Source organism: Megalops cyprinoides, chromosome 5, assembly GCF_013368585.1.
Source record: "Megalops cyprinoides isolate fMegCyp1 chromosome 5, fMegCyp1.pri, whole genome shotgun sequence".
Classification (NCBI taxonomy): Eukaryota; Metazoa; Chordata; class Actinopteri; order Elopiformes; family Megalopidae; genus Megalops; species Megalops cyprinoides.
This window is the reverse complement of record NC_050587.1, coordinates 10729427-10753036: the sequence shown is the minus strand read 5'-3', so window position 1 is coordinate 10753036 and position 23610 is coordinate 10729427. Positions and strand designations below refer to the sequence as shown.

The window sequence follows — 23610 nt, the reverse complement described above, 5'->3', positions numbered from 1 at the left end:
CATGTGATTATGTAACATAAACAGTCACTGGAAGTGTGTAGCTTAGTCATTCACAACCCCACAGTAAGTGGTTTTGCCTTTCCCCTTTGAATGTGATGAAACTGAGAAGATGACTCCAGTTGTTTTGACTCATATTAGGAGGGATTTTTGGCCTCTTTTAGCGTAATATCTCCAGCTCCTTTATTGGTAGCTTGGTCTCTTGTGGACCGTTTGTGGTTTAAACTACAAAAAAATATCTGTCGAACTGAACTCTGGTGATTGTCATGGCTTGTCCAGAACATTGATTTTATGTTCACTTAACCATTTCTTTATAGACCTGCACGCGTGCTTCCGATCAATATCATGCTGCAATGCCCATTTTTGACCAGGTGCAGGCTTCCCAGCTGAGGGATCCAGGTTTTTGGTGGTAATGATCTGGTGTTTGTTTGAAACTACTTCTTCCTTGCTTGCAGTAAAAGCGCCAGGGCCATAGGATGTAAAACAAGCACAATACAAAGCTGGCCTACGTATTTCACAGTGAGAATTAGACACTACAACCAGAGTGCCTTCTCTGGGTCAAATACACTGCTGATGAGCATGGCTGAAAAGCTCTGTTTTTCTTCTCTCTTCCAGAAAAAAATGGTCCCAAATCAGATGCAGTTTGCAGATGCAGATTCATACCACTGCTTGTGGTTCAAAGGCTTCAGAAGTTTTTTTTTTTTTTTCTTGCAGCTCTCTCTTGAACACCAGATCCATGCAGCATTCACAAACAGTAGATTTTGTGATATCATATCCTGGTGATACCGATGATGGCAGATTATCCCATAAAATCCCTGGGTTTATATTTGCCTCTAGAGCTACTTTTCCCACGGTGCCTTGGGGCAGATTGCTCCTGTGTCCTCCTCCTGACAAGGCAGAGGCTGCCCCAGCAGGGCCGAGCTTCCTGGTGGTGGACGCCACAGAGGAAACTGGCTGGCTCAGTTTCTGCTGAACGCTCTTACAGCCGTCGCCTGACTTGTGGAGATCAATGGCATTGAATCCCTTTAAAATTTGTGACCAATCTCTGACTTTAACTGTCAGGCCGACAGGTATTAATGAAGTGCTTCAGTACGTAAATGTTAAATTTAACATTTGCTGTTGCATGTGAACTAGTGTTGGGAACTTCTATAAACTTACAGACAATGTGCATTTGATGCATTTAATGATACAGGAAACAGGGTTAAAATTTCTGCATTTTATTCTGTAATAACTACAAGTTTAGAATTAATCGGATCATGTGAAAAATAGGCATGTGTTGCTGTGTGCAGTATTGGTAGAATACACAGCAGTTTTTGTTAGTTTAGCATGAATAGAATATTTGGAGGCCTGTGTGTGTGTTTATGTATGTACATATGTATATATCAATGGCACTTGGCAGAATGCTGTGTGTTATGTAATGACTCTAATACTGACGGTTTGGTATCAACTCTCTTAGCCTAACCTTGTTTTCTATTTGATTTTGTACTGTAATTGGCTCTTCATAAGAGCATCTGTGAAATGACTAAATTAAAATGTAAAGTAATAAACAGGCACACACATACACACATATGTCTGGGTGCACATGCGTGTGTGTATGCTCCATTCCATAGACATTGTGTCATGGTGATGAATTATGCAGTGCAATTTTGGTTGCCATGCCCACGTCAAAACCCCCCCATGTGTTGATTGTCTTATTTGATTTCAGTTATTAATTTTAGATGGAGGGGTTACAGAGAGCCTGGCTTTGTGCAAAACCTCCACCCCCCCCAATCCCGAAACTGACTCACCCTCTCGGTCTCTCCCCTGTGGCCAGAACTATCATTTTGAGCTACATAACGTGAGAAATTCAAAGTAAACAAAGCTTTTACCTGGAAAAACAAAATAACTGAGCCGGAGTGATGTTTTATTGAACATCAAACAAGCACCGCCTTGTTTTCCTTCAGCTATTTGTCGAAATCCACCCCCCAGCCTCGTAGCCATTGTGTTCAGCAATTGCATTTCGAGTGCGTCAGTGTTTGGAGCCGAGCAGGGCCACTACAGAGGCAAACTTTTTTAAGCCCTTTTCCATGTCGCGCTCGGAAACGAGGCCATCATTTCATTTAGGCCCGCCGCTGTATAAATCCCCCCGCTAAAGCCGCCACGAAGGGCAGGATATCGCATTAAAATTTTGCCCCTCACAAAACAGAGCTTTCTGAGGGAAAATAATCACCCAGAGGGATAAAAAAAAAAATAAAAGAAATCCCCTCTTTTCTTGGGCTCTTTTCAAAAGAGTCGGCAGCGCCCAGCAGATAGCCGCAGATGAAATAAAAAGGTGACATTTTTGGGTCCTTTTTTTTTTGTAATATTGATGGTGTATTGTGGGAAGTGGAGCGGGGTCAGTGTCCTTTCCTTGGCCGTATCGATTCGCCCTTCAGCTGGTGGCGGTGAGGCGCGAGGCGGGGGCCCCGCTGTTGATAATCTACACAATGTCTCTGTGAGCATTATTGACTCGGCTGCGGCTACTGCCTGTGGCTCTCCATTTTTCACCCCGTCGCCATGACAATCATAATAAAACACGGGACAGCGCCGCCGACTCGCCCGCGCCCACCGCTTCCTCCCTCTCTCCCTCTCTCCCTCTCTCTCTCTTTCCCTCTCTCTCTCCCACACGGCCTGGGGAAAATTAAAAACGAACGGGAGGGGGGGGAGAAAAAAAAACAGACTGGAAAACAGCTGGCTGAAAAACATCCAACCAGATTTTTTGTTTGTTTGTTTTTTTTTAGTCTTTATTTGTCAGTGCTGTTTTAAAAAGTAGTGACTTTTTAAGTGAATGTCACCAGTTTTGCAGACAAACGAATTTGCGGGTACCAAGAAGCATGTTTATTTTACGTTGCAGCAAAATGGGTCTTGAGCGGCTTTTGTTCGTCCATCTCAGAATGGGTTCCTTTTGGCCACATGGCCATATGGTGAGCTGTAGACTGTAACCCAATGCAAGCCCATTGTGTGCATGTACATACCACTGTTTAACTCCATGCAGCACAACAACGCTCATAGCACAGTGATTCCCCTGTGTAGCCTAATTATGAAATACGTTTAATCTTTTTGACTTCTGTAGCTGTACGAACGGAAACGTTGCAAACAGTGAGCCGTCCGCTGTGGCCCAGTTTGAAGCCGGGTCATTTGTTTTCACAACGGTGGACGAATCAGCGGAAGGCCTTAACTCAGCGCGCGTAGAGCCAGAGAGGAGAAATTCCCATGGTTCTTCTTTTGTCCCGAGCTGAAGTGGCGCTATCCAGCCGGGAGGGGGGAGAGGGGGGTGACGGCGAGACGGGTTTCATCGCGTGCCCATTTGCAATTCTAATCGTGCGCTCCATCTATTGACCCGCTTCAACAAGTAAGCACGTGCCTTCCAGCCAGTTAGCGTACGCGGCGCGGGGGGCCAAATTTAATTACCGTCCCCGCGATTGGCCGGAGCGTGGCTCAGTGGCTCCCGCCCTCTCCGCCATTCATGGTAACGGATGAGCTGGCGCGAGGCCACTGCCTCAGTGAGGGCCGCAAACCGGACCTTTCCTCTGGCTTTCCGCGGGACCACGTGTGGCTGTAGAACCAGTACAGAACCGCCGCCGGTCGGAAAAAAAAAAAAATCCTCTTTAGGGAGCGCGCAGGGGACCCGCCGAGGACACTGTGCCTCGCCTCATTAATCATTCAGCCAAGGCCTGTTTTTGGTCGCTTGGATTTTTTTATGTAGTTCTCGGAGTTCTGCGCGTACCTCTGTATAAATATGCTCTGATTCAGTGTTGCGTTTTCATACTGCGTATCGCTCAGAATACATGGAGGGGTGCTGAATTTTGCCAGTGTGAATACGAAGCTGGTTCAGAGTTAATCTACAGTGTTACAAATTGTGTCATGTAATTGTTGTACAATCGTGTACCACTGTAAAATGGAAGGCCTTTAGAAACCAAAAGTCAGGCCCCCAAAAAATGGATATTGCTGGCATAGTTCTGCCATCAAAATGATGTAACATGCAATATTGATGTATGTATATGTATAGGTGTATGTATGTAAACTAGAATCGTAATGTACAAAATATGCAAATCATAAAAACAGAAAACGGAGCAAATACCATGGCATTTTTAGAAAAGATGTAACTTGCCATGCTGTGAATATTCTCTCGTTTCACATTTGTTAAACAGACCACTGGCTGTGCCGCGCTCTTTTTAGCCCCTGCTGCAGCTTTTAACACCTTCCTACTCTTACCACAGTATTCCCAGCATGCACTCCTCCATTGATTTGCGTGGAGCCTTTACCTCATTTTCTCCACTGAAGTGTAGCATTCAGCGGGGGTTGAGTCGAGTCGCAGTCACATACATTCCCTGTTCTGGCAAAAATAAAACACATATTGCACACTGATATAAACAGTACAACAGCGGAAGCGTGTTTTGGTCGTGTGTGGGTTGTGGTGTTTGTGTGTATGAGCCAAGCCTCCGGTGAGTGTGTGTGTGTCCGCGCACGTCTTCAGCGTGGTGTGTTGGTGTGCTGTGTAACAGCAGAGCTCTGTGAGACTCTCCCTGCGTTTGAGCGATGTGTCAGTCAGTGCTGTAATTGAGTGACTAGGTCGATGCATGCTGCTGCCACAGAGTTGTTTGTGTTTGGAGTGCAGTGGTTGCATAGCGTATTAATGCCGCGGAAGGCGGTGCTGTTCATCCACTATATCAGTTGAAGTTCTGTGTTGCACTGTGAGTTCTCTGTATTCTGTGAGTTATACTGTGTGTGTGTGTGTATATGTGTATTTGTGTGTGTATATGGTTGTGTACACAAGTGTGCATACGCATGTGTATATGTTTGTGTGTGCTGTCTGTGTCTGTGTACATGTTTGCATGCATGATTGTGTGTGTGTGTGTGTGTGTGTGTGTGTGTGTGTGTGTGTGTGTGCATGTGTGTGTGTGTGTGTGTGCATACGCATGTGTATATGTTTGTGTGTGCTGTCTGTGTCTGTGTACATGTTTGCATGCATGATTGTGTGTGTGTGTGTGTGTGTGTGTCCATACATTCTTGTCTGTGTCTCTGTGTATGTTTGCATACACGAATGTGTGTGTGTGTGTGTGTGTGTGTGTGTGTGTGTGTGTGTGCGTGCATGTGTGTGTGTGTATGCACGCGCATGTGTGTTTGTGTGTGTGTGTTTGTGTGTGTGTGACTGTGTGTGTGTGTGTGTGTGTGCGCAGGTGTGTGCGTGCGTGTGCACGCGCTTGTGTGTGTGTGTGTGTGTGTGTGTGTGTGTGTGCGCGTGTGTGTGTGTGCGCAGGTGTGTGCGCAGGTGTGTGCGTGCGTGTGCACGCGCATGTGTGTTTGTGTGTGTGTGTGTGACTGTGTGTGTGTGTGTGTGACTGTGTGTGTGTGTGTGAGAGAGACAGCCCTGTCCAGCCTGAGCAGTGTAGGCCTGAGGTGTGTCCCGCTCTCCGGGAGTGCTCCTAAATCCCACAGCACGGCCCGGCCGAGATGGGCTGCAGAGCCATCTGCTCCAGCTTTGATCAGCTCCTGTGAACTGCGCAGTGTCAGCTGGAGAACACCAATCTCCTTTAACACTTAACTGCATTTACTAATGGAAGAAAATACCCTGTGGTCGTCACGCCCCTGTCACCGTGATACTTCCTCATTGCTCTGTGTGTGTGTGTGTCTGTGTATATACACATAGATGCATGTGTGTACGAGATCACGTGTGTGTGGATGTGCCGCTAAGTGTTCGCGTATGCTTGTCTGCGTGTGCGCACGTGCATTTGTGTGTGAGGTTGTGGTTATGTGCGTATTCTCCACCTCGACCCCTTCATCAAAACCTCTACCACTGCCTCAATCCACTTCTTCAGGGACCCGTCAAACATCCCTCAGAATTTGCCTTCAAATTCATCAGCAAAGCTGGCTGTTCTTACCTGTTCCTACCTCTCATCCGCGAAGAGCCGACGGTGCGCGCCGCTCGAGTCGGGCGTCCGGCTCCGACAGAAAGGAGGGGAGAGGAGGGGGCGGGGGGTGGCATTTTCTGCGAGAACGGCTCTCTCCGCGCGCAAGGCCGTGCCGCGTTTGATTAAGAAGCCGGAGCGTCTGAAGAAGAGGAGGCCCGGCCGGCCCTCGCGCTGCGATCTCCGCGCTCCTAATTGGGCCCCCGGAGTAGCCGCCACAGCTCCGCTCCCGCGCTCCCCGCTCCGCTCTGATCCTTTAAATCTTTAAGGTGGATGTTCTTTTTAGCGATATGGCTTCCGCACCCCTCCGCCGCTCCGAGCGCGGAGCGCAAATCATTTGGGATGAGATAATGCAGCGCCGGGACAATTAACGCCCCCCCCCCCCGCTCCGCTACTCCGCCACACAATATACGAGGTCGTCCCTCGGAACCCGGCGTCTGTTCCTGCTTTGTCAGAGGTTTTTTTTTCTTTCTTCTTTTTTTTTTTTTGTGCGTCTTGTTAGCCCGGGCTGAACGGAGCCTGAATTTCAATGGTATTGCCCTGCAGCCTTTCCCAAAATAATTATTTGAAAGGCAGTGCATCCTTAAATGGTCTAAATAATTCAAGACGCTCTAACGAAGGATACGTGGATATCCAATTTTTTCAGCTCCTCGGTAGCTGAGCGCTGTGCTGTCTGTCATGGAGGCCAGTTCTGTCTCAAACAATAACATCTCTACATCATTTAAATATTTCAAATAGTCACTGATATGTTTGTTCTCCTTTCATCCCTAGTCTGATTTCCTACGAGGATATGGAGACAGTTCAAAATTCACTAGAGGATAAATGTACTGTTATGAATTTCCTTATGGTAAATTTTTATGCAGTTCTGCAGTCATTTTTACAATATGTTTTGACAATTTAAGGATTATGCCAAATAATTCAAGGAGATTCAGATCTCAGGACCTCGAGCATTATTATTTATAAAGCGTTGATAAAAAATTATTATATACATAATCAAGGGGGATCCATGTCTTTCTTTAGTCAAAGGTGTGACATGGCTCAGTCACTGAGCAATTTTAATTGGCTCTCCGGGCTGATAGAACCATGATTCTCTGGGGCAGCAGCCAGCACCATCCAGCCAATAATGTGCCTTGCAAACACCTAGCAGATTTAGCACTCCAGTTGAACTGCTACGCCACCAAAAAAATAACCACCACTGCCATTTTACCAATGCTGAACATGTGATTGTCTGTGATTGTCTCTGCCTCCCACAGTTAGGAAATCAAATGCCCTCCCCGGGTAGGGATGATTATAAAACGTGATAGGGAAGCAATTAGAAATGGAGTTTGGCAAAGGGCTCAGGCCCGCGTCACAATTGTGTTGCCTCGGCATTGCCCCTGAAAGGTGGTTCAGGAGAATGGCCGTTGCCCGTCCGCTTTAAGGCTGGGTGCGGGGGGCTTACGCCACCCGAAGATCTCTGGGAAAAGGTTACCTTTTTTTTCGTCCGCATCTGAACCGTGGCGGTCTCGGGCGAAATTCCAGCCCGGCAAGCTGTTGGGGCCGCAGTTTGATGATTGTTATTGATTATCCGGCAGGCTCTCAGTCACCGGTCGCCACCGCCGCCGCCACTGCGGCCTGGCTCTGAACGGCAGATAGAGGGCGGGCCGCGGTCCCGCTAAAATAGGACTCCGTCTCGATCGCACGGTGAGATGAGATACCAGCGTCGGATAAGGATAATTGATGACAGCCAGCGAATCGGCAAACGGCTCCCACAATCCCCTCTCTGATTCCCGCGACCCCCTGTGCTAACTGAGGTAGGGCAGGACGTAGCATTCATGTTCCTCCTTTTCTTAGCCGTCTTAGATTCCTCATAAGCAGATCACAGGCCCTCTTTAGTGAGGATCTTTGGAAGACCTGCGTGTTTTCCATATCTCTCGCAAGAGTCGAGGTGAAGAGGCGAGAAGAGATCCCTCCGACCATCACGAATGCAGCCTGAGCTCCACACCCCCACCCCCCCCCCGGTCCCTCGGTCCCTCGACACCACAGGAAATCAGGTGGACAGGTCTTAAATGGTTTTTGTGGCTCAGTGATTTCTGATAGACGGATTGATCAGATTTGCAGTCGAGCAGGGCCTGTCAGATTCGTCCATTTTTCTGCCTGTTATGTATTTTCAGAGCGCATGAAATTACAAAGGACCGTGCTTATTTTTAGTACCAGCAGTAGCAGCAGTCATAGAATTGCAGGTACTATCATTTCTATTTTATGTAGCGAAACCACCAAAGCACAAAATGATTGCGGGGTTATTAGTGAATCATAAATAAATGCAATGTTCATGAATGTTTAAAAATATGCCATTAAAGAAATATAAAATCCAGTGTTCTATAATACAGTCATAATACCACATGCGGCTTCATTCATTTTGAAAGAATTAGGTTTGTGTATTTTTACACTATTTAGTATTTGGGGATTTTTTTTGTTTAATTCTGCACCCAATTATCTGTGATTCTTTTGATCCTATAAAAAACATTTCTGAGATTCCTCTGATTTTCTGCCCCCGGTTATAAGATCTGATTTTCAGGGAACGTGGGGGTTATGATTTCGCTGCACCTTTAATTGTGAGATGGCTGTAAGAGGATTGCTCTTCCAGGTGGAGGGTGAGGTGCTCGCTAACCTCATCTGGCATTATTAGGCGTGTGAGTGCAATTCCTGCAGTGGCAGGTGAGAGGGGCTTATTGCGTTAGCGGGGGCCAACAATATCATCCCCCGAGCTGGCGGGGGGGGGGGTCCTGGCACCCGGCATGAGCGGGCCGTCACACGTCCCGGGGACTTATTTGATCGCATTCAGAAATAAACATGCAATTACGATCATACCTCAAGATAATGTGTGCCATTCGTTTGACAGACGTATTAAGTCGGGGTTGCCAAAACCCGTTCAGTGACACAGGCCATTGACTGGCCCCGTGCCTTGGGAGGCCATTTCATCCCGCGCCGAAGATGGAATTAAAAATCCGTCCATACCGGTGGGCGTGGGAGCGGGGGGCCTTCGCCCTTGTGAGGTGGGACCTGAGCAGGCTCTCTGTACAGAGAGGTATGGTTGCTTTGGTGTATGTGCGCTTCTCTGACCGTGGATAATGCGTGTGTGCGGTCATGTGATCCTGCAGACTTGTGGTCCCAAGATCCTACAGTCGATGTCATCCCTGCAGTAAAGCTCACAGGTGGCGGCTGTAGGTTTGCTCTCATCAACCCCAACGATGCCCTCCGTGTTGTCATCGTCAGTAAGCAATGGCTGCGTCTGTGTAGATGATTTTTTGAGGCATATATTGCACAGGAAGGCGGGCGGAGGACAGGACCATTTGTCCGCACACATTTAAACGAATGCCTTTAACTGTCACCATTTCAAACCCTGGCAACAACGGAAACGCAGAATTTTCTCCTGAGCGTTTCACCAGTGTGGACGTCACCTGCACATGATCGTTCTCTCAGATTTTCGCATTGGTGTTACTGTTTATTTCCTCTTGCGGTAATTGCTGCTGGTTATCTAGGCCTGTGTCTTAATGGTGGATTTTTCACGATTTGTCAATATTATAATGGAAGCACTTCTGTTACAAGCAGCACATGACTGAATGACAGTGTGTTGAAGGGTAACGTGATTTCGGAATGTTGTCGTCACCAGAAACAATCGTTAGGAGCCAATTTTGCTAATTGAGGTGAAATTGTGTTGACCTGTATATATGAGCTATGGCAAAGGTGGGCTTTTTTTGAGTATCTGTACGTGGGTCTCTGTCTACATGTGTTTTCATAGGCGGGGTGAGACAAATGTCTTCTTCAGCCTACAGGCCTGCTGTAGGCCTTTTTCCACAGAAGTGAGGACATCACTGCGGTTTAATGGTGTGTGCTTGTAGTAACCACAATACAGTACTAATGTCTCCTTCGCTAGACTACTTTCCATCCTTTGGTATGGAGGTATTGCCGCTGACATGGTGGCGGTCTGAATTGCATGAGTCTCAGTGAGGCGAGCTGTCCAAGCTCAAGCACCATCAGGGAGTATTCTGCCAATAATTAGAAAGGCAGCCCGTTCCCATGTATCAAAATCTAATTTTAAGCTTCTGAATAGTTGTATCGGTGGATACTGCAAATGTGGACACTTTAAGTGCTGCTTAAAGGATTTTGGAAATTGTTTATGGAAAGACCCATTAGATATATGTTTTAGAAATGGCAAGATCAAGCAAAGAAATCAACTGAAAGCAAACAAGCGGTACAGTAGAGTAACATAGTATGTCACTTGAGCATGCTCTGTGTTCAGAGGTTACTGTAGGAAAGATCTGGCTGTTCTGAGCTGATCGTGTAAAGCCTGTGTTCCTCAGTAAGGAGCAGTGGTGGTTCACTGGAGTGAGCGACCGGCCCGAGAGCTCTGGCACACTGCTGCTTCAGGCTGGCACACTGCCCGTCACATCCCTCCTCTCGCCTGCCACCTGGTCGCACTGCTCCGCAGTCTCGGGGGGCGAAAGCCAAACGACGAATAGCTGCCACCCGCCCCCTTTGCACTCAGCTGTCGATACATGATCCAGGCACTGATGCCAGGGACCGGCCGTGCTGATGGATCAGGAAGGAGGCAGCGCTGAGTCCTTTCTCCCTCTCCCTCTCTCCCTTGCTTTTTCCTTTTCTCCCTCTCCCTTTCTCCGTCTGTGCCTATTCCTTTTTCTCTTTCTCTCATTCTCTCTCTGTGTCTCCCCCCCCTCTCTCCTCTCTCTTTCTCTCTCTCCCTCTCCCTTTCTCTCTCTCTCTCTCCCTCTCTCTCTCACTTTCTGTCTCTCTGCCACTCTCTGTACTGAAGCCAGGTTCTGATGGATCAAGCAGATCCGAGTCTTCTCTTTCCCTCCCTCTCTCTTCCCCTCTCTCCCTCTCTCCCCCTCTCTCCCTCTCTCTCCCCCTCTCTCTCTCTCTCTCTCTCTCCCTCCCTCTCTCCCCCTCTCTCCCTCTCTCTCCCCCTCTCCCTCTCTCTCTCCCTCCCTCTCTCTCCTCTCGCTCTCTCTCCCGCACCGCTCGGGGCCACTCTGCAAGGTCAAGCAGTGCTCGGAGGCACACTGGCCCAACGCTCCCGCACAGCCCTGTCTGCACTGCTTAGAGCCACACTTTAGAATCGCTCTACAGCTCCCTCACACTACCCTACAGAGTGATTTAGCCCCCCTCAAGGAGAAATGCGCATCTTTAGCCTCCCCTCGAGGAGAAATGCGCATCTTTAGCCTCCCCTCGAAGAGGAATGCGCATCTTTAACCTCTCCTAGAAGAGAAACCCGCGTCTTTAGCCTCTCCTAGAAGAGAAACCCGCGTCTTTAGCCTACCATTTGTGTTGTAGCCACTCAGAAGTGAGTCACCTGGCCAGGCCTCAGGACACAGCATCGTATTTGTATATGTGTAAAAATATGGAACCAAAAATAAAAATAGGAAATACACTATATGGACAAAAGCATTCGGACGCCTGACCATTACACCAACAGGGACTGTAATGACATTGTATTCAAATACATATACTTTAATATGGAGTTGGTTCCCCTTTTGCAGCTATAACAGCTTCCACTCTTCTTGGAAGGCTTTCCCACAGGAGTGTTTCTGTGGGAATTTGTGCCCATTCATTCTGTAGAGCATTTATGAGGTCAGGCGCTAATGTTGGATGAAAAGGCCTGGCTCGCAATCTCCGTTCCAGTTCATCCCAAAGGTGCTCAATGGGGTTGAGGTCAGGGCTCTGTGCGGGCCAGTCAAGTTCTTCCACACCGAACTCATCAAACCATGTCTTTATAGTCCTTGCTTTGTGCACTGGGGCACAGTCATGTTGGAATAGAAAAGGGCCTTCCCCAAACTGTTGCCACAATGTTGGAAGCATAGCATTGTCCAAAATGTCTTGCTATGCTGAAGCATTAAGATTGCCCTTCACTAGTGATAAGGGGCCTAGCCCAAACCCTGAAAAACAGCCCCATACCATTATCCCTCCTCCACCAAACTTCACAGTTGGCACAATGCAGTCACGCAGGTAACGTTCTCCCGGCATCCGCCAAACCCAGACTCGCCCATCTGACTGCCAAACAGAGAAGCGTGATTCGTCACTCCACAGAACACGTTTCCACTGCTCCACAGTCCAGTGTCGGTGTGCTTTACACCACTCAATCCGATGCTTGGCATTGGACTTGGCGATGTGAGGCTTGCGTGCAGCTGCTCGGCCATGGAACCCCTTTCCATGAAGCTCCCGCCGCACAGAACTTCGGAACTCTTCAGCTATGGAATCAGCAGAGCGTTGGCGACTTTTACTCACCATACGCCTTAGCAGTCGTTAACCCCGCTCTGTGATTTTACGTGGTCTTCCACTTCGTGGCTGACTTGCTGTTGTTCCTAAATGCTTCCACTTTCTAATAATATCACTTACAGTTGACCGTGGAATATCCAGCAGGGATGAAATTTCACGAACCGTCTTATTGCAAAGGTGGCATCCTATCACAGCACCACGCTTGAAGTCACTGAGCTCTTCAGAACGACCCATTTTGTATCACAAATGTTTGCAAATGGAGACTACATGGCTAGGTGCTTTATTTTATACACCTGTGGCAACGGGTCTGATTGAAATGCCTGAATTCAATAATTAACAGGTGTGGCCAAATACTTCTGTCCATATAGTGTATGTTTTCGGCGTGATACTTAATTGACATGTACAGAAAATCCTTAGTTGCTTTAATGTTTAATACATTTGTTTTATAAAGGAGAGCTAATCAATGAAGATTTCTGAGGTGCCATCCACTGTACCGTGCAAAGCACATTGTCTAATGAGGGACATTGAATACTCCTAGCAGATGCATTGGGTCTGTAGAAAACTCCTGCTGGAAGCTCCACACCAGATCAGTTCTGAGCACGTAGACTTTTACCTCTACTGATGATATGCTCTGAAAGGAAATGAGGAATAGACCTGTGAATAGAGTTTAAAATTTGGCTGGGGGCATTGCTGCCCCACTGTCAAACCACCAGTGCTGTCCCCCAAGTGCTGCCACATGTTGTGGGCTTCCACTATTTTCGCACTGTTACGGGGTTCAGAATGCCACATACAGATAAGCTATTAGTATGGGGCAGCAGTGTGGTGTAGTGGTAAGGTGCAGGGCTTGTAACTACAAAGTTGTTGGTTTGAATCCCCATTTGGGCACTACTGTTGTACCCTTGGGCAAGGTACTTAACCCACTATTGCCTCAGTAAATATCCAGCTGCATAAATGGAAAACATTTTAACCTATGTAAGTTGCTCTGGATAAGAGCATCTGCTAAATGATCATAATGCAATGTAATGTAATGTAGTACGTGTGGTTATCATTTGTGGTCTTCATATCAAATGAACGTGCATGGTAACTAAAGGCGTTAAGATCACTGAACACCTGTTCTGGACAGACACTTACTGAGTAGATACATGAAGGGTTTTAGAAACTGAGGGAAGCACTTTGATGGTGTAACTCACATAACCTGTCTCCCCAGATGCTGGGGAAGTGACACGTGGCAAGATACTGGCGTAATTTGCCAGTTTGTCCTCTCAGTGAAGTTGGCTTGTACTCATTTAATCCACTTTCAGAAGCACTGGCTACTACTTTGGATAAAACGCGGTGTGAGAATATTGTCCTTCATTGTTCTTTAATAACTTTTGCACAGTTTTTCTATACAGCAGAAGCACTGAGCGTTATGTGTCAGCGGGGCACAGTTTGGAAACCAGCTTGAATCAGGGGAGACCAATCAGAAGAGAATGGCATTAAAACACCATGAATTCTGCAATTAAAAAAGGGCCATCCATGCATTATCTCTGGTGCTCACTGCTTCCTGCTTCATAGGATTATGGGATATTAATTATGAACTTGGGGAATTATGAAGAATCTTATTTTATTCCTATGGCACATAATACTTGCTGGGCCAGGTTTTTAGCCTGTTCAAAAATTATTTTTTCTTATTTTTAATATTATTAATTATTAATTCTTTCAGAATAATTGAATGAATACTAAAACACAATTGATGTTACTTTGAAGGCCATTTCCTGCCAAAATGAAACAAAGAAATAACATCAAACTGAATGAAACATGTAATGGATAGTTCATTCATTGATTTATATATTAATATATTAATTCACCGTATGTTGTACCAATTATTAAAATAATGCATCATTATTAATGTATTTTCTAATTTATTTATTTAGTGATTTATTCCCACTATTACTTGCTAATGTATTTTTACTGTGAAATTATTCTGTGAAAGATCCAGTCTGCAGATTTAAGGTTTAAGGTAGCCTTCTGACAGGATCCCCATCAGGCTGAAGGAAAGAAATAGAAAAGGAGACTTCTGCTGTAGCTAAAGATCATAGAGAATAAGTGTTTATGTACCGTATTTGTGTGTTGAGGAAAAAATTTGTGTGAAAAATATCGAGTGTTCTTTCAATTTCTTTCTCTATTTTAACCTTACTTTAGAAATTTTAAATAAATTTCACACAAAAACCACACACACACATAATTCCTTAAAGCAGAAGCATTGCGGCTAAGCGTTGTGTTGAGCCCTTTTTGGAGCCTAATAAAAGCTTGATGTCAGGAGCCAGCCCCGCAGGTTGACGCTCTCCAGGCCCGTTTAAAGCACCGGGAGCATGCCTCGGCTGCAGTCTGGAGGATTACTGAAGGGAAGTGTCAGAGAAAGAACGCCAATTAGAGCCATGCCAGCGAGGCCAGCGCATGACGTCAGAGTCATGCCGACGGCCCGACGCGCCTCCTCACGGCCCTGTCTAAAAACCACACGCGGCTGGAAGACAAAAGGCCCGGAAGAAAGGGAACGATCGTTAAGGCCTCCGTGGTCTGGTCTTGCGTTAAACAACAGAGTCTGCGTGTGTCCTTTCCTTTCGAGTTGTGTCTGACGTTCCCGCGAGTAACGATTACCGATATGCTGAGTATTGACAGGATGCATGTCTTGCTGCTACATGACACACGTTAGCCTGGTCCCAGGGGTTACCCTAAACGGTCGTCAATGGCTGGTGGTACACTCTCGCTTTTAGCTTTTCCTGGTTTTCACACTCCTCATCGAGGCCTTGGTAGTCTAAGGACCACTGATTTCACCAGTGTTCAACAGGGAGAACCTTTCTTATGATTCTCACGGTTTTACGGTGGCTTCTTGCTGTTATCTGTACATCGGAACAGACAAATGCATGGAAATCCCCAACAGCTGTAACTTGAAATGGCTTCCAAAACATCCAAATGATTTATTAATTTGCTTTGCGTTACAGAAAATGTTTATGTATGTAAGCATCTCACAGACTTGGTGCGATAGTCTTGAATAGAATTTATAGCTGATTCGAATTCATTTTGTGGCCTCAGAAAAAGGTGAATGTGACATGAGGTATGTGAATGTGATAATGACAGAAACCTGATTTGGTTAAACTTTTCCAGTACCTGCTATGCTGTCAGTCAGAACAAGTTTTTTTTTCTCCTTTTTTTCTTGTGTAGTTGTGTGTTAGCAAACTACCCAAGCTGCTGATTTGAAATAATGTCCCCTTTGTATTCACTGTATTGACCCTTTGTCTTTTGGAAATTGGGGTTTCAGAGTTTGCATTAGATCCTTTTGTAGGGATACACTGGCTCCAAGCAAGAATTCTGCTATGATCAAGGAAAGACGGGCTAAAACGCATTACTGTTCTTTACAATGAACGATTTCACAGACGTCCATAAGCAATTAAGAAATCTAATTTGGATAAATTAAGCAAAGTTGTGGTAATTTTGTGTAGTAATTTTGGGACCTTGAGAACTCAAGTTCTGCTAATTTAGCAAGTAACTTTTCTTAATTGATTAATGACTTAAGTACAGGGCTAGTCTTTGAAATTGATGACTGTAAAACAACCAATAGAAAAAAAATCACATTGAAGTTCCTCTGGGCATTAACAGTGTTGCTTTATTGAACACTAAGGGAAATAAAGAGTTTAATTTCCAGGCAGATATGCTTGTTTACTCTCTTATTAAATAAAAACAACTTCCGCAGAGGCTGTTGGCAACTCTAAGGTCTTCAAGCCTGAAGTTTGGTGACAATGAGCACATTAAGAGAGCATGCCTACAAAATAAGAATTCTGACTGAGCGACTAACTTACGCAATGCTATAGCCATATTATATGAGGTCATATGGTTAAGGAAAGTGGTAACACATATCTAGAAGCAATTCCTTTTTCTGTACAAAATGTGAGAAATTAATCAGTCAGTGGTTTATGCGTGTGTGAAAAATGTCTTTGGTGGCCATTTTGGGCTGAGCTTATTATCTAGGACAACAAAAAAATGTTTCGCACACAGCTGGGCACTTGTGAAAAATCTGAGCATGATCAGTTTATGCTAAAACCTTGTTTTGTGACTATATTGGGCATGGCTGGGGACCAAGTGCTGTGACCATCAGTTTGCACACACAGACAGCCTATGACTGACGAATGAGCCAAACGTGAGATGAAAGAGGAGACTTAGTCAGAAGCTATTGACATGTGGCTAACTCATTTGGCAGCCATTTTGGGCACGGCCTTGGATCTGTGGGGTGAGCGCTGGGAAAACGTATTGACATGATGCACATTTGGCAACCAGAACAGGAAGTATTTCATGACTGCAGAAAGTATGGTGTGCATGTCTACGAACGGTGATTAATAGACATAAGTTATTGCAAAATTGGGCAAAGTTGTCCTGAGTCAGGCAAGGAATAAAAAATCAGGAAGAAACAAGTAGAGAAAAGAAATGCCACTCTAGCATAACCATCATGAAACAAGATCCTATCCCTCTGCATTTTTAATGCACTTATACCACGCAACGTTCTGCAAGAATGGTATTCAAAAGAATAAGGAAAACACTCATCTGCTTTTTTGACAAGTGTGTTTCTAGCAATAAAAGAGGAGAAGAGCAGCACAATAACATCAGACAAAAAATGTTAGCATTATATAAGCAAAATGTTAGTAGTGTCTTCATGGTTTTTACAGGTGAATTGATTGGAATTGTGTTTTTTGCACCCGGGGCGGGTGGTTAAAGTGACCCCTCTGCCCTTTAATGGTGACTCAAAATGATCTTCCGCTGGGACACAAATCCCCCCCCCCCCGTCCCCTCCAAAGAGATTTGTGGCCCATCTGGGAAAGGTGCTGCTTCCTGCTCAGAAACACTAGCCAATCTTTCATGCTGCGCTATTTAAAACTGGCTCGAGCAGTGAAGTGTAATGCCTGAAAAGATTTCAATTGTCCACAGCTTGACTCCCAGAAAGCCCGTCTTCCCCCTGCTGAAGTCGATGGGTGTGGAAAAGGCCTTTTTTTTTTTTTAAAAAAAAAAAAAAAAAAGAAGGACCTCTGTTTTGGTAAACTGGCTTTGTGATAAATTGTAATTGTTGGATAGGTGCATCTGTCAGCTAATTTGCTATGGAGGAGTGGGATGGAAAGAGGGGGTGTTTTGTAGTGCCGCAGGAAGATTGACAAGGCCGCTGAGCGCTGATTCTGGGTTCAGTTCCAGCTTTTTTGAGCAAAATGTCTGAGGTTAGGGTCAGGGCCGAGCATGCTGGTCCTGAATCAGTGCGGGGGGGTGGGGGGGGGGGGGGGGGCTGTGTACCTGGAGAGCTGTCTCCTGCAGAAAGTGTGATTGAATGGCAGATGGGGGTTCACGGCACGAGAGCGCTTTGCAGATGGGTGAGAGATATTGACATGCATTGAGGCTGGTGTGTGTTTTTTTTTGTGTACTGCAGCTCAAGGTCAGTCCATGCAGACAGTGGAGAGAGGGGACCTGTTTTCTCTTCCTTACCTTTCGGCAAACACAGACATGTCTAATGATAGCTGTGCATGTGTATATGTGTGTGTGTGTCTGTGTGTTTGGGGGAACTTCTCGATGGGTTTACAATGCAGTTAACAAAAACTAGTTAGAAATAATGTTTTAACTATGGATGGCCCCTTAATTATGTAAGGGTTATGTATCAGAGATCGATACATTACTCAGGTTTTACACCTGAGTCATACATTTATGTAAGTATCCCAGACCGACCTTTCACTGTTGTGTGGTTCAATGATACCACATTTTTTTTAACACTACATATCTCATAAATACAGTGAGCAGTGCTTCCGTATACACAACAAATCTCAGAGGTTCAAAAAAAATTCTATATGTATTTCTGTTTTTAAAGGGACCTACATATGTTTTTAAGTTTAATTTGCATATGCCTCATGATAAGAAGCCTAGGGCCGGTCTGTAATAATTTACAATGTAAAATTTCCTTGAATAATTTAAATCCTGAAGAGAAATAAGTTACATGAGGCTCAGACATAAGGCATCATTTACCTTATTTTTGGCCAATCAAAATGAATACTGCTAATTAATTTGTGTGGGCAGATAGTCATTGTTTTGTGAAAGAAGATCACTTACAGTTTAGCATCTTCTGTTGACATAAGCTGAAAGATCTGTGAGTGATGGTTAGTAAGAATAGTGTCATTCACAGATGTACAATAATTAATGAAAATGTGTGCCCCCCTAATTAACAATGTTGAGTGCTCTGTAGCTCCTTCCTTAAAATGACATAATCATAGTTACATCTGGCAAAATTTTATCTAATTTATTTTATCATTTTCCAGTTATTGTTTATTAGGGGTTGGTTGTATGACACCATCCTGAAAATAAATGCTGATAAACATTTTAAATATGTGCTGAAAAATTAATGTTGATTTTATCCTGAAATTAGGAATAAAAATCATTGTGAGCCTGTTTGTAACATGCACCATTTATTATTTACTAATCTTTGAAAGAAATGACGTGTAACAACAGAGTTTTGAAGAGCAAGAACATTTTTCAAGAGAAGTTTCTCCTTTAGATGGTTACAGCATCAATGGCATCTGAGAATTTTTTTTATACAAATTTCTCCTCTCAACTCTTGTAAGACTCCAGTCTCCATTTGTTCTCCGGCTGGCAGATTATTACTGTACATTGAACCCCTTACAGATATGTCTTCTTAGATGGGCTCGTTCACTGTAGGCTTTCTCCTACCAGCCCATCATATTAAAAATATTTTCTGAAAAGAAAAAAAAAAAAAAAAATCCCAGCACATCAAGCTAAGGCACTGGAAAATGAGATTGTCAAAACAACCACGAGGCGTTAGACATGAAAAAGCCTTGTTTATTCGTTTTATTTTTTTTTTTTTTATGTGCTGCTCTGTTCAGTGTATTGCTGGGAAACCACAGAGAAATATGGCTTTCCTTTGCATTGATTTCATACCTTTACACATCTCTTCATTTCTTTGCCCCTGCAGCCCAATATCCAGGAGAACACAAACTTCTGTTCCCAAACAGAGCGGTTAAACCTGCGCTAGAATACCATTTTCCTGTCCCATCAGGCCCTGCACTATAGGCACTGTCTTTGTGTGCACTTTGTGTACACTTTGTGTGAACTTCATTTAAATTTTGTTTTATTCCACCTTCTCTTTTTATTAATCTTTTTAGTCTGAGTTGTGTTTGATTAGTAGAACATGAATGAATTATTTATTTGTTCAGTATATTTTCTCTGCTATCTGCTCCCCTAGCTGGCTTTGAAACTAACTGCGGATCATTCTTATAAGACATGGGGGGGTGGTAAAATGCAAATGAAGGGTGTTCAGGAAGGGATAACGGTAGTAAGTCTCAGGCTTTTTGGAATTAAAGATTCGGAGAATGTGCCGGGTCTCTGCTGGTGACAGCGGGTGTGCCGCGGTGCTGCTCCATCCAGTCAGTGAAGTCAAACAGTCCTCCAGGGAAGGAGAAAGGGTTCTCTCCCTGAAGGTTTTATCAATGCTTTCAGCAGGATCGGGCCCTTTCAAAGAGCTGGACTGCTACAGAGGGCAGTTACAGATTGTACAGTATCGGACTGTGCATCAGGAAATTGTAGTCATTTAAATCGCAGATCACACAAGCTGGTTATTACATAACGCTCCTCATTACAGGGAAAAAATAGGAAAAAACACCCCATTTCTTTTAAAAGGTGAAGGGGGCTACGGTGGTAGAGTGTGGGGATGATGAAGAACTCCTCCTGTACTTTTGTTTTGAAGGTTTTAGCTCATCCCATAAAGAGAATGAGTCTTTGGAGAGAGATCTGGGACTGCGTATGTCCCAGCAGATGAGCAGTGTTTCTCTTCTTTAGACTTGGCTGAAACTGCATAAGCTCCTTGTACTGTGCCGTGCTCACTTTGTAAAACTGGCAGGCCGAGCATGTTTCTTATTGATGCACACGAAAACAGTAGAGCCCTGCCGAGAGCTTACAGGCATCAGCGTTTACGTGGCCCTCTGAAAGTAAATCTCCCCCCGATCTGTGTTTCTGCCTCTATGACGGGAACTCACAACCTGCTCTCTGCTCCCCCCCCGCAGAACATCCACGGACACAAGGGCCCGATCACGGCGGTGTCCTTTGCCCCGGATGGACGCTACCTGGCCACCTACTCCAACGCCGACAGCCACATCTCCTTCTGGCAGGTGAGCACGCGTACCTGTTTCCCTCCAACTCCTCTCCTGCTTCTCAAGCGCCCCTTACAGCTCTGATACCGCTGAGTTTCAGTCTAATTGTTGCTTGCGTTGTTAGCGTAATGAGCCGCACTCTTCAGGGGAAGCCCGGGTAATTAAGACTAAGCATTGCAACGTGATACGCTATTACCAGTTTTATCACCCACATTCTGAGCGGGAAAGTGAAGTGTCACAATCTTTTTTTTGTCTGATTTTTAAATAGAAGGAAAACGGACAAAGCCCGCCTTTTATCTCTGTCTAGCAATGAGTGTCCTCTGCTCGGAGGCAGAAAAGAGCATTTTATGCCGATGTGGCGGACGGGAAGTGGTCTGATTAATGACAAATGCAGAGTGGTATTCCTATGCCAAGCGTCTCTTTATCAGTGGCGGGGTGACGCCACGGCTCTGTTACCCTGTCTCGCGCATCCCGCTTTCCCTCTTCTTCCTGCCGCCCTCGTACGAAAAACGGCTGCTTTGTGCGGCGTAAAGTTTCTGCGGAATAATTCACGACTTGCAACGAGAGCGCTGGAGGCATAATGCACAACGCAGAAATCTGTGAGGCTCTCATAGCCACAGAAAAGGCAAAAAGGAAGCATGACAACCACCCTTTCTCACTGTGAGAAAAAAAAAATAGCACGATTGAAAAAAGTGAGATCAGAACAGATCGTTGCCAATTCTGAACGTCATCTGCATTCCTTAGATGAAGCTGAAATCTTGCTCACTGTTCTGAAAAAACTTTTGTTTTATAAGTGTTCAGTGCTCTGTCGGGATTCGTGATGTTAGGACCAGAATATGACATGAGCATGAGACGTAACAGTTGAGTCTGGCTGCCTGGTTTGAGGCGCTGATCTCAGCGGTGTTTCTCTGTGAATAAGACTCCCACTGCGTCCACCTCTTGCTCGAGTGCCGTTACTGTAAGCAGAAAGCCCTGCTGCCAGCGTTCTGCAGGGGTCGCCAGTCCTGAGACGGGGCGTCTTGTGCATGCCGCTGGTGGGTAGGGCCTGGGGCCTGGGGCCTGGGGCCTGGGGCCTGGGGCCTGGGGTCTGGGGCCTGGGGCCTGGGGCCTGGAGCCTGCGGTCTGGGGCCTGGAGCCTGCGGTCTGGGGCCTGGGGCCTGGAGCCTGCGGTCTGGGGCCTGGGGCCTGGGGCCTGGAGCCTGGGGCCTGGGGTCTGGGGCCTGGGGTCTGGGGCCTGGGGTCTGGGGTCTGGGGTCTGGGGTCTGGGGTCTGGGTCCTGGGGTCTGGGGTCTGGGGTCTGGGGTCTGGGGCCTGGAGCCTGGGGTCTGGGGTCTGGGTCCTGGGTCCTGGGGCCTGGGGTCTGGGGCCTGGAGCCTGGGGTCTGGGTCCTGGGGTCTGGGTCCTGGGGTCTGGGGTCTGGGGCCTGGAGCCTGGAGCCTGGGGTCTGGGGTCTGGGGTCTGGGTCCTGGGGCCTGGGGTCTGGCGGCAGGGAATGGCCACCATTTCCCATCCGTGAGGATCGCGTTGCCATGGTGGGCGCTCTCAAGGGAGGACGAGCTCATATTCACTGCATCTGTTTCAGTTTTGATCAATGTCACCATCTCTCCAAAACTGTCCCAAGTAACAACAAAATCTCTTCTTTTTTGGCTTGTTTTTGGCTTGATTGTTCGAAGGAGCCATCGGCCGCCATTGGGGACACTGGTTAGCATCTCCTCTGCCACTGCAGAATCTCAAATCTCATTCGTTCTCCCAGTAGGCTGCCTTAGAGCAGAGCTTCCTTTGTAGAGTCATCAAAGAGGCCAGTGCATCTCCGAATTTTTAAGACGAACATGTATTGTGTTGCATTGAGCATCATTGAGTGGAAAAGGGTGCTGTGCAGAGAGTGTACATGAGGGGGCGCTGTAATACTCTCTAGCCTGTGGCCTAATCACTCCGGTGTAGAGGCTACAGGGAAGAGTGACCTTTGATTTACATGGAGGTCAAAGAGAGAGAGGGAAAGAGAGAGAGTGAGGGAGAGCCCCTAACATGACCGGCAGTGACCTGTCCTCTCCCCCTCCTCCCCGCAGATGAACACCTCGTTGCTAGGCAGCATCGGCATGCTCAACTCCGCCCCCCAGCTGCGCTGCATCAAGACCTACCAGGTGCCGCCGGTGCAGCCGGCGTCGCCCGGCTCGCAGAACGCCCTCAAGCTCGCCCGCCTCATCTGGACCTCCAACCGCAACGTCATCCTCATGGCCCACGACGGCAAGGAGCACCGCTTCATGGTCTGAGGGGGAGATGCACCGGCCCGAACGAGGGAACCCCTTGCCCGCCCGCCCCCCCTCCGCCCTATTTTCCTCCCGAGCCACCCGCCACCATTGCCCGACTCCGGGAGCCGCCCGAGGCTGAGCGCCGTTTACGCCCCTTCCCACTGTTTACATGGTGTTCCTCTCCCCCTTTGCTGATTTTATTCCTGCTGTTATTTAATTAAAAGAAAAAAGACTTCCAGTCCTTCTCCACATCTGGGTGGCTCAGCTTTGTTTTTGAGTTCGCTTTGCACCTGAAAACACACTATGTATGTATATTTGAAGTCAGCTGTCAGTGTGCTCCACTGGTCATGGACATGCTTGTGGGGTGTGTTCATATTTCAAACTTTAGTAAAAAGGAAATGGCCTATAGGACGGGTTGATTGGATTTGGCTGGTTGGATTTCATAGGATTTCCTGTAGGATTTCCTATAGGACGTTCCTGAAAGGGAAGCGCTGCTTTTTCACATTAACACCACCCGTCACATGACACGGGTGTGCCGGGCATGTCACCCACCAATGGTCTTCACCCTCTGTGGAGGACGCAGAGGGAAAAAAAAAAAAAGAAAGAAGTATAGCTACATAGCTATATGCTCACTCATAGGTCCTAGTACAAGATCATATCATATTGTATGGAATATTATCAAGAATGCTTTATGTTGTAGCTCGTAATTATTCTGTACTATGTCTGTTCATTTTTTTTTCCGTCGGCTATGGGATAGGATGAAGTGTTAGGTACTGTAAATGTATTCATAACCCCACTGAGCCCTAAACAAGCCAGAGTTCACCAAAATGAAGGCTGTAGACTGTACTTAATGGAGATATTTCACACATCTATCTATTTGTAGATAGTAGTTCAGAGAGTAGAACACGGAAAAAATGTATTTTAAAGAGTTGTTTAATATATAATCTCTGGAGTGGTTGCTGGAGCCGGCGCGTCCTCTGTCCTGGGGTGTCGAAC

General features: G+C 46.2%; 1 protein-coding gene across 3 annotated transcripts in view; it reads left to right on the top strand.

Annotated features, from left to right (window-relative positions):
* Nucleotides 1-22836, top strand: part of LOC118777620 (WD repeat-containing protein 7) — a 162226-nt gene extending 139390 nt beyond the window's left edge. For 2 of the 3 annotated variants that reach the window (XM_036528716.1, XM_036528719.1), the window contains 2 exons: nucleotides 20279-20383; nucleotides 22432-22635. In XM_036528716.1, coding sequence (XP_036384609.1) covers nucleotides 20279-20383; nucleotides 22432-22635 — 309 coding nt within the window. Of the gene's footprint in view, nucleotides 1-20278; nucleotides 20384-22431 lie in introns of all 3 variants that reach the window. The other variant, XM_036528717.1, reaches the window with a different exon arrangement.
* Nucleotides 22837-23610: the final 774 nt, after the last annotated feature.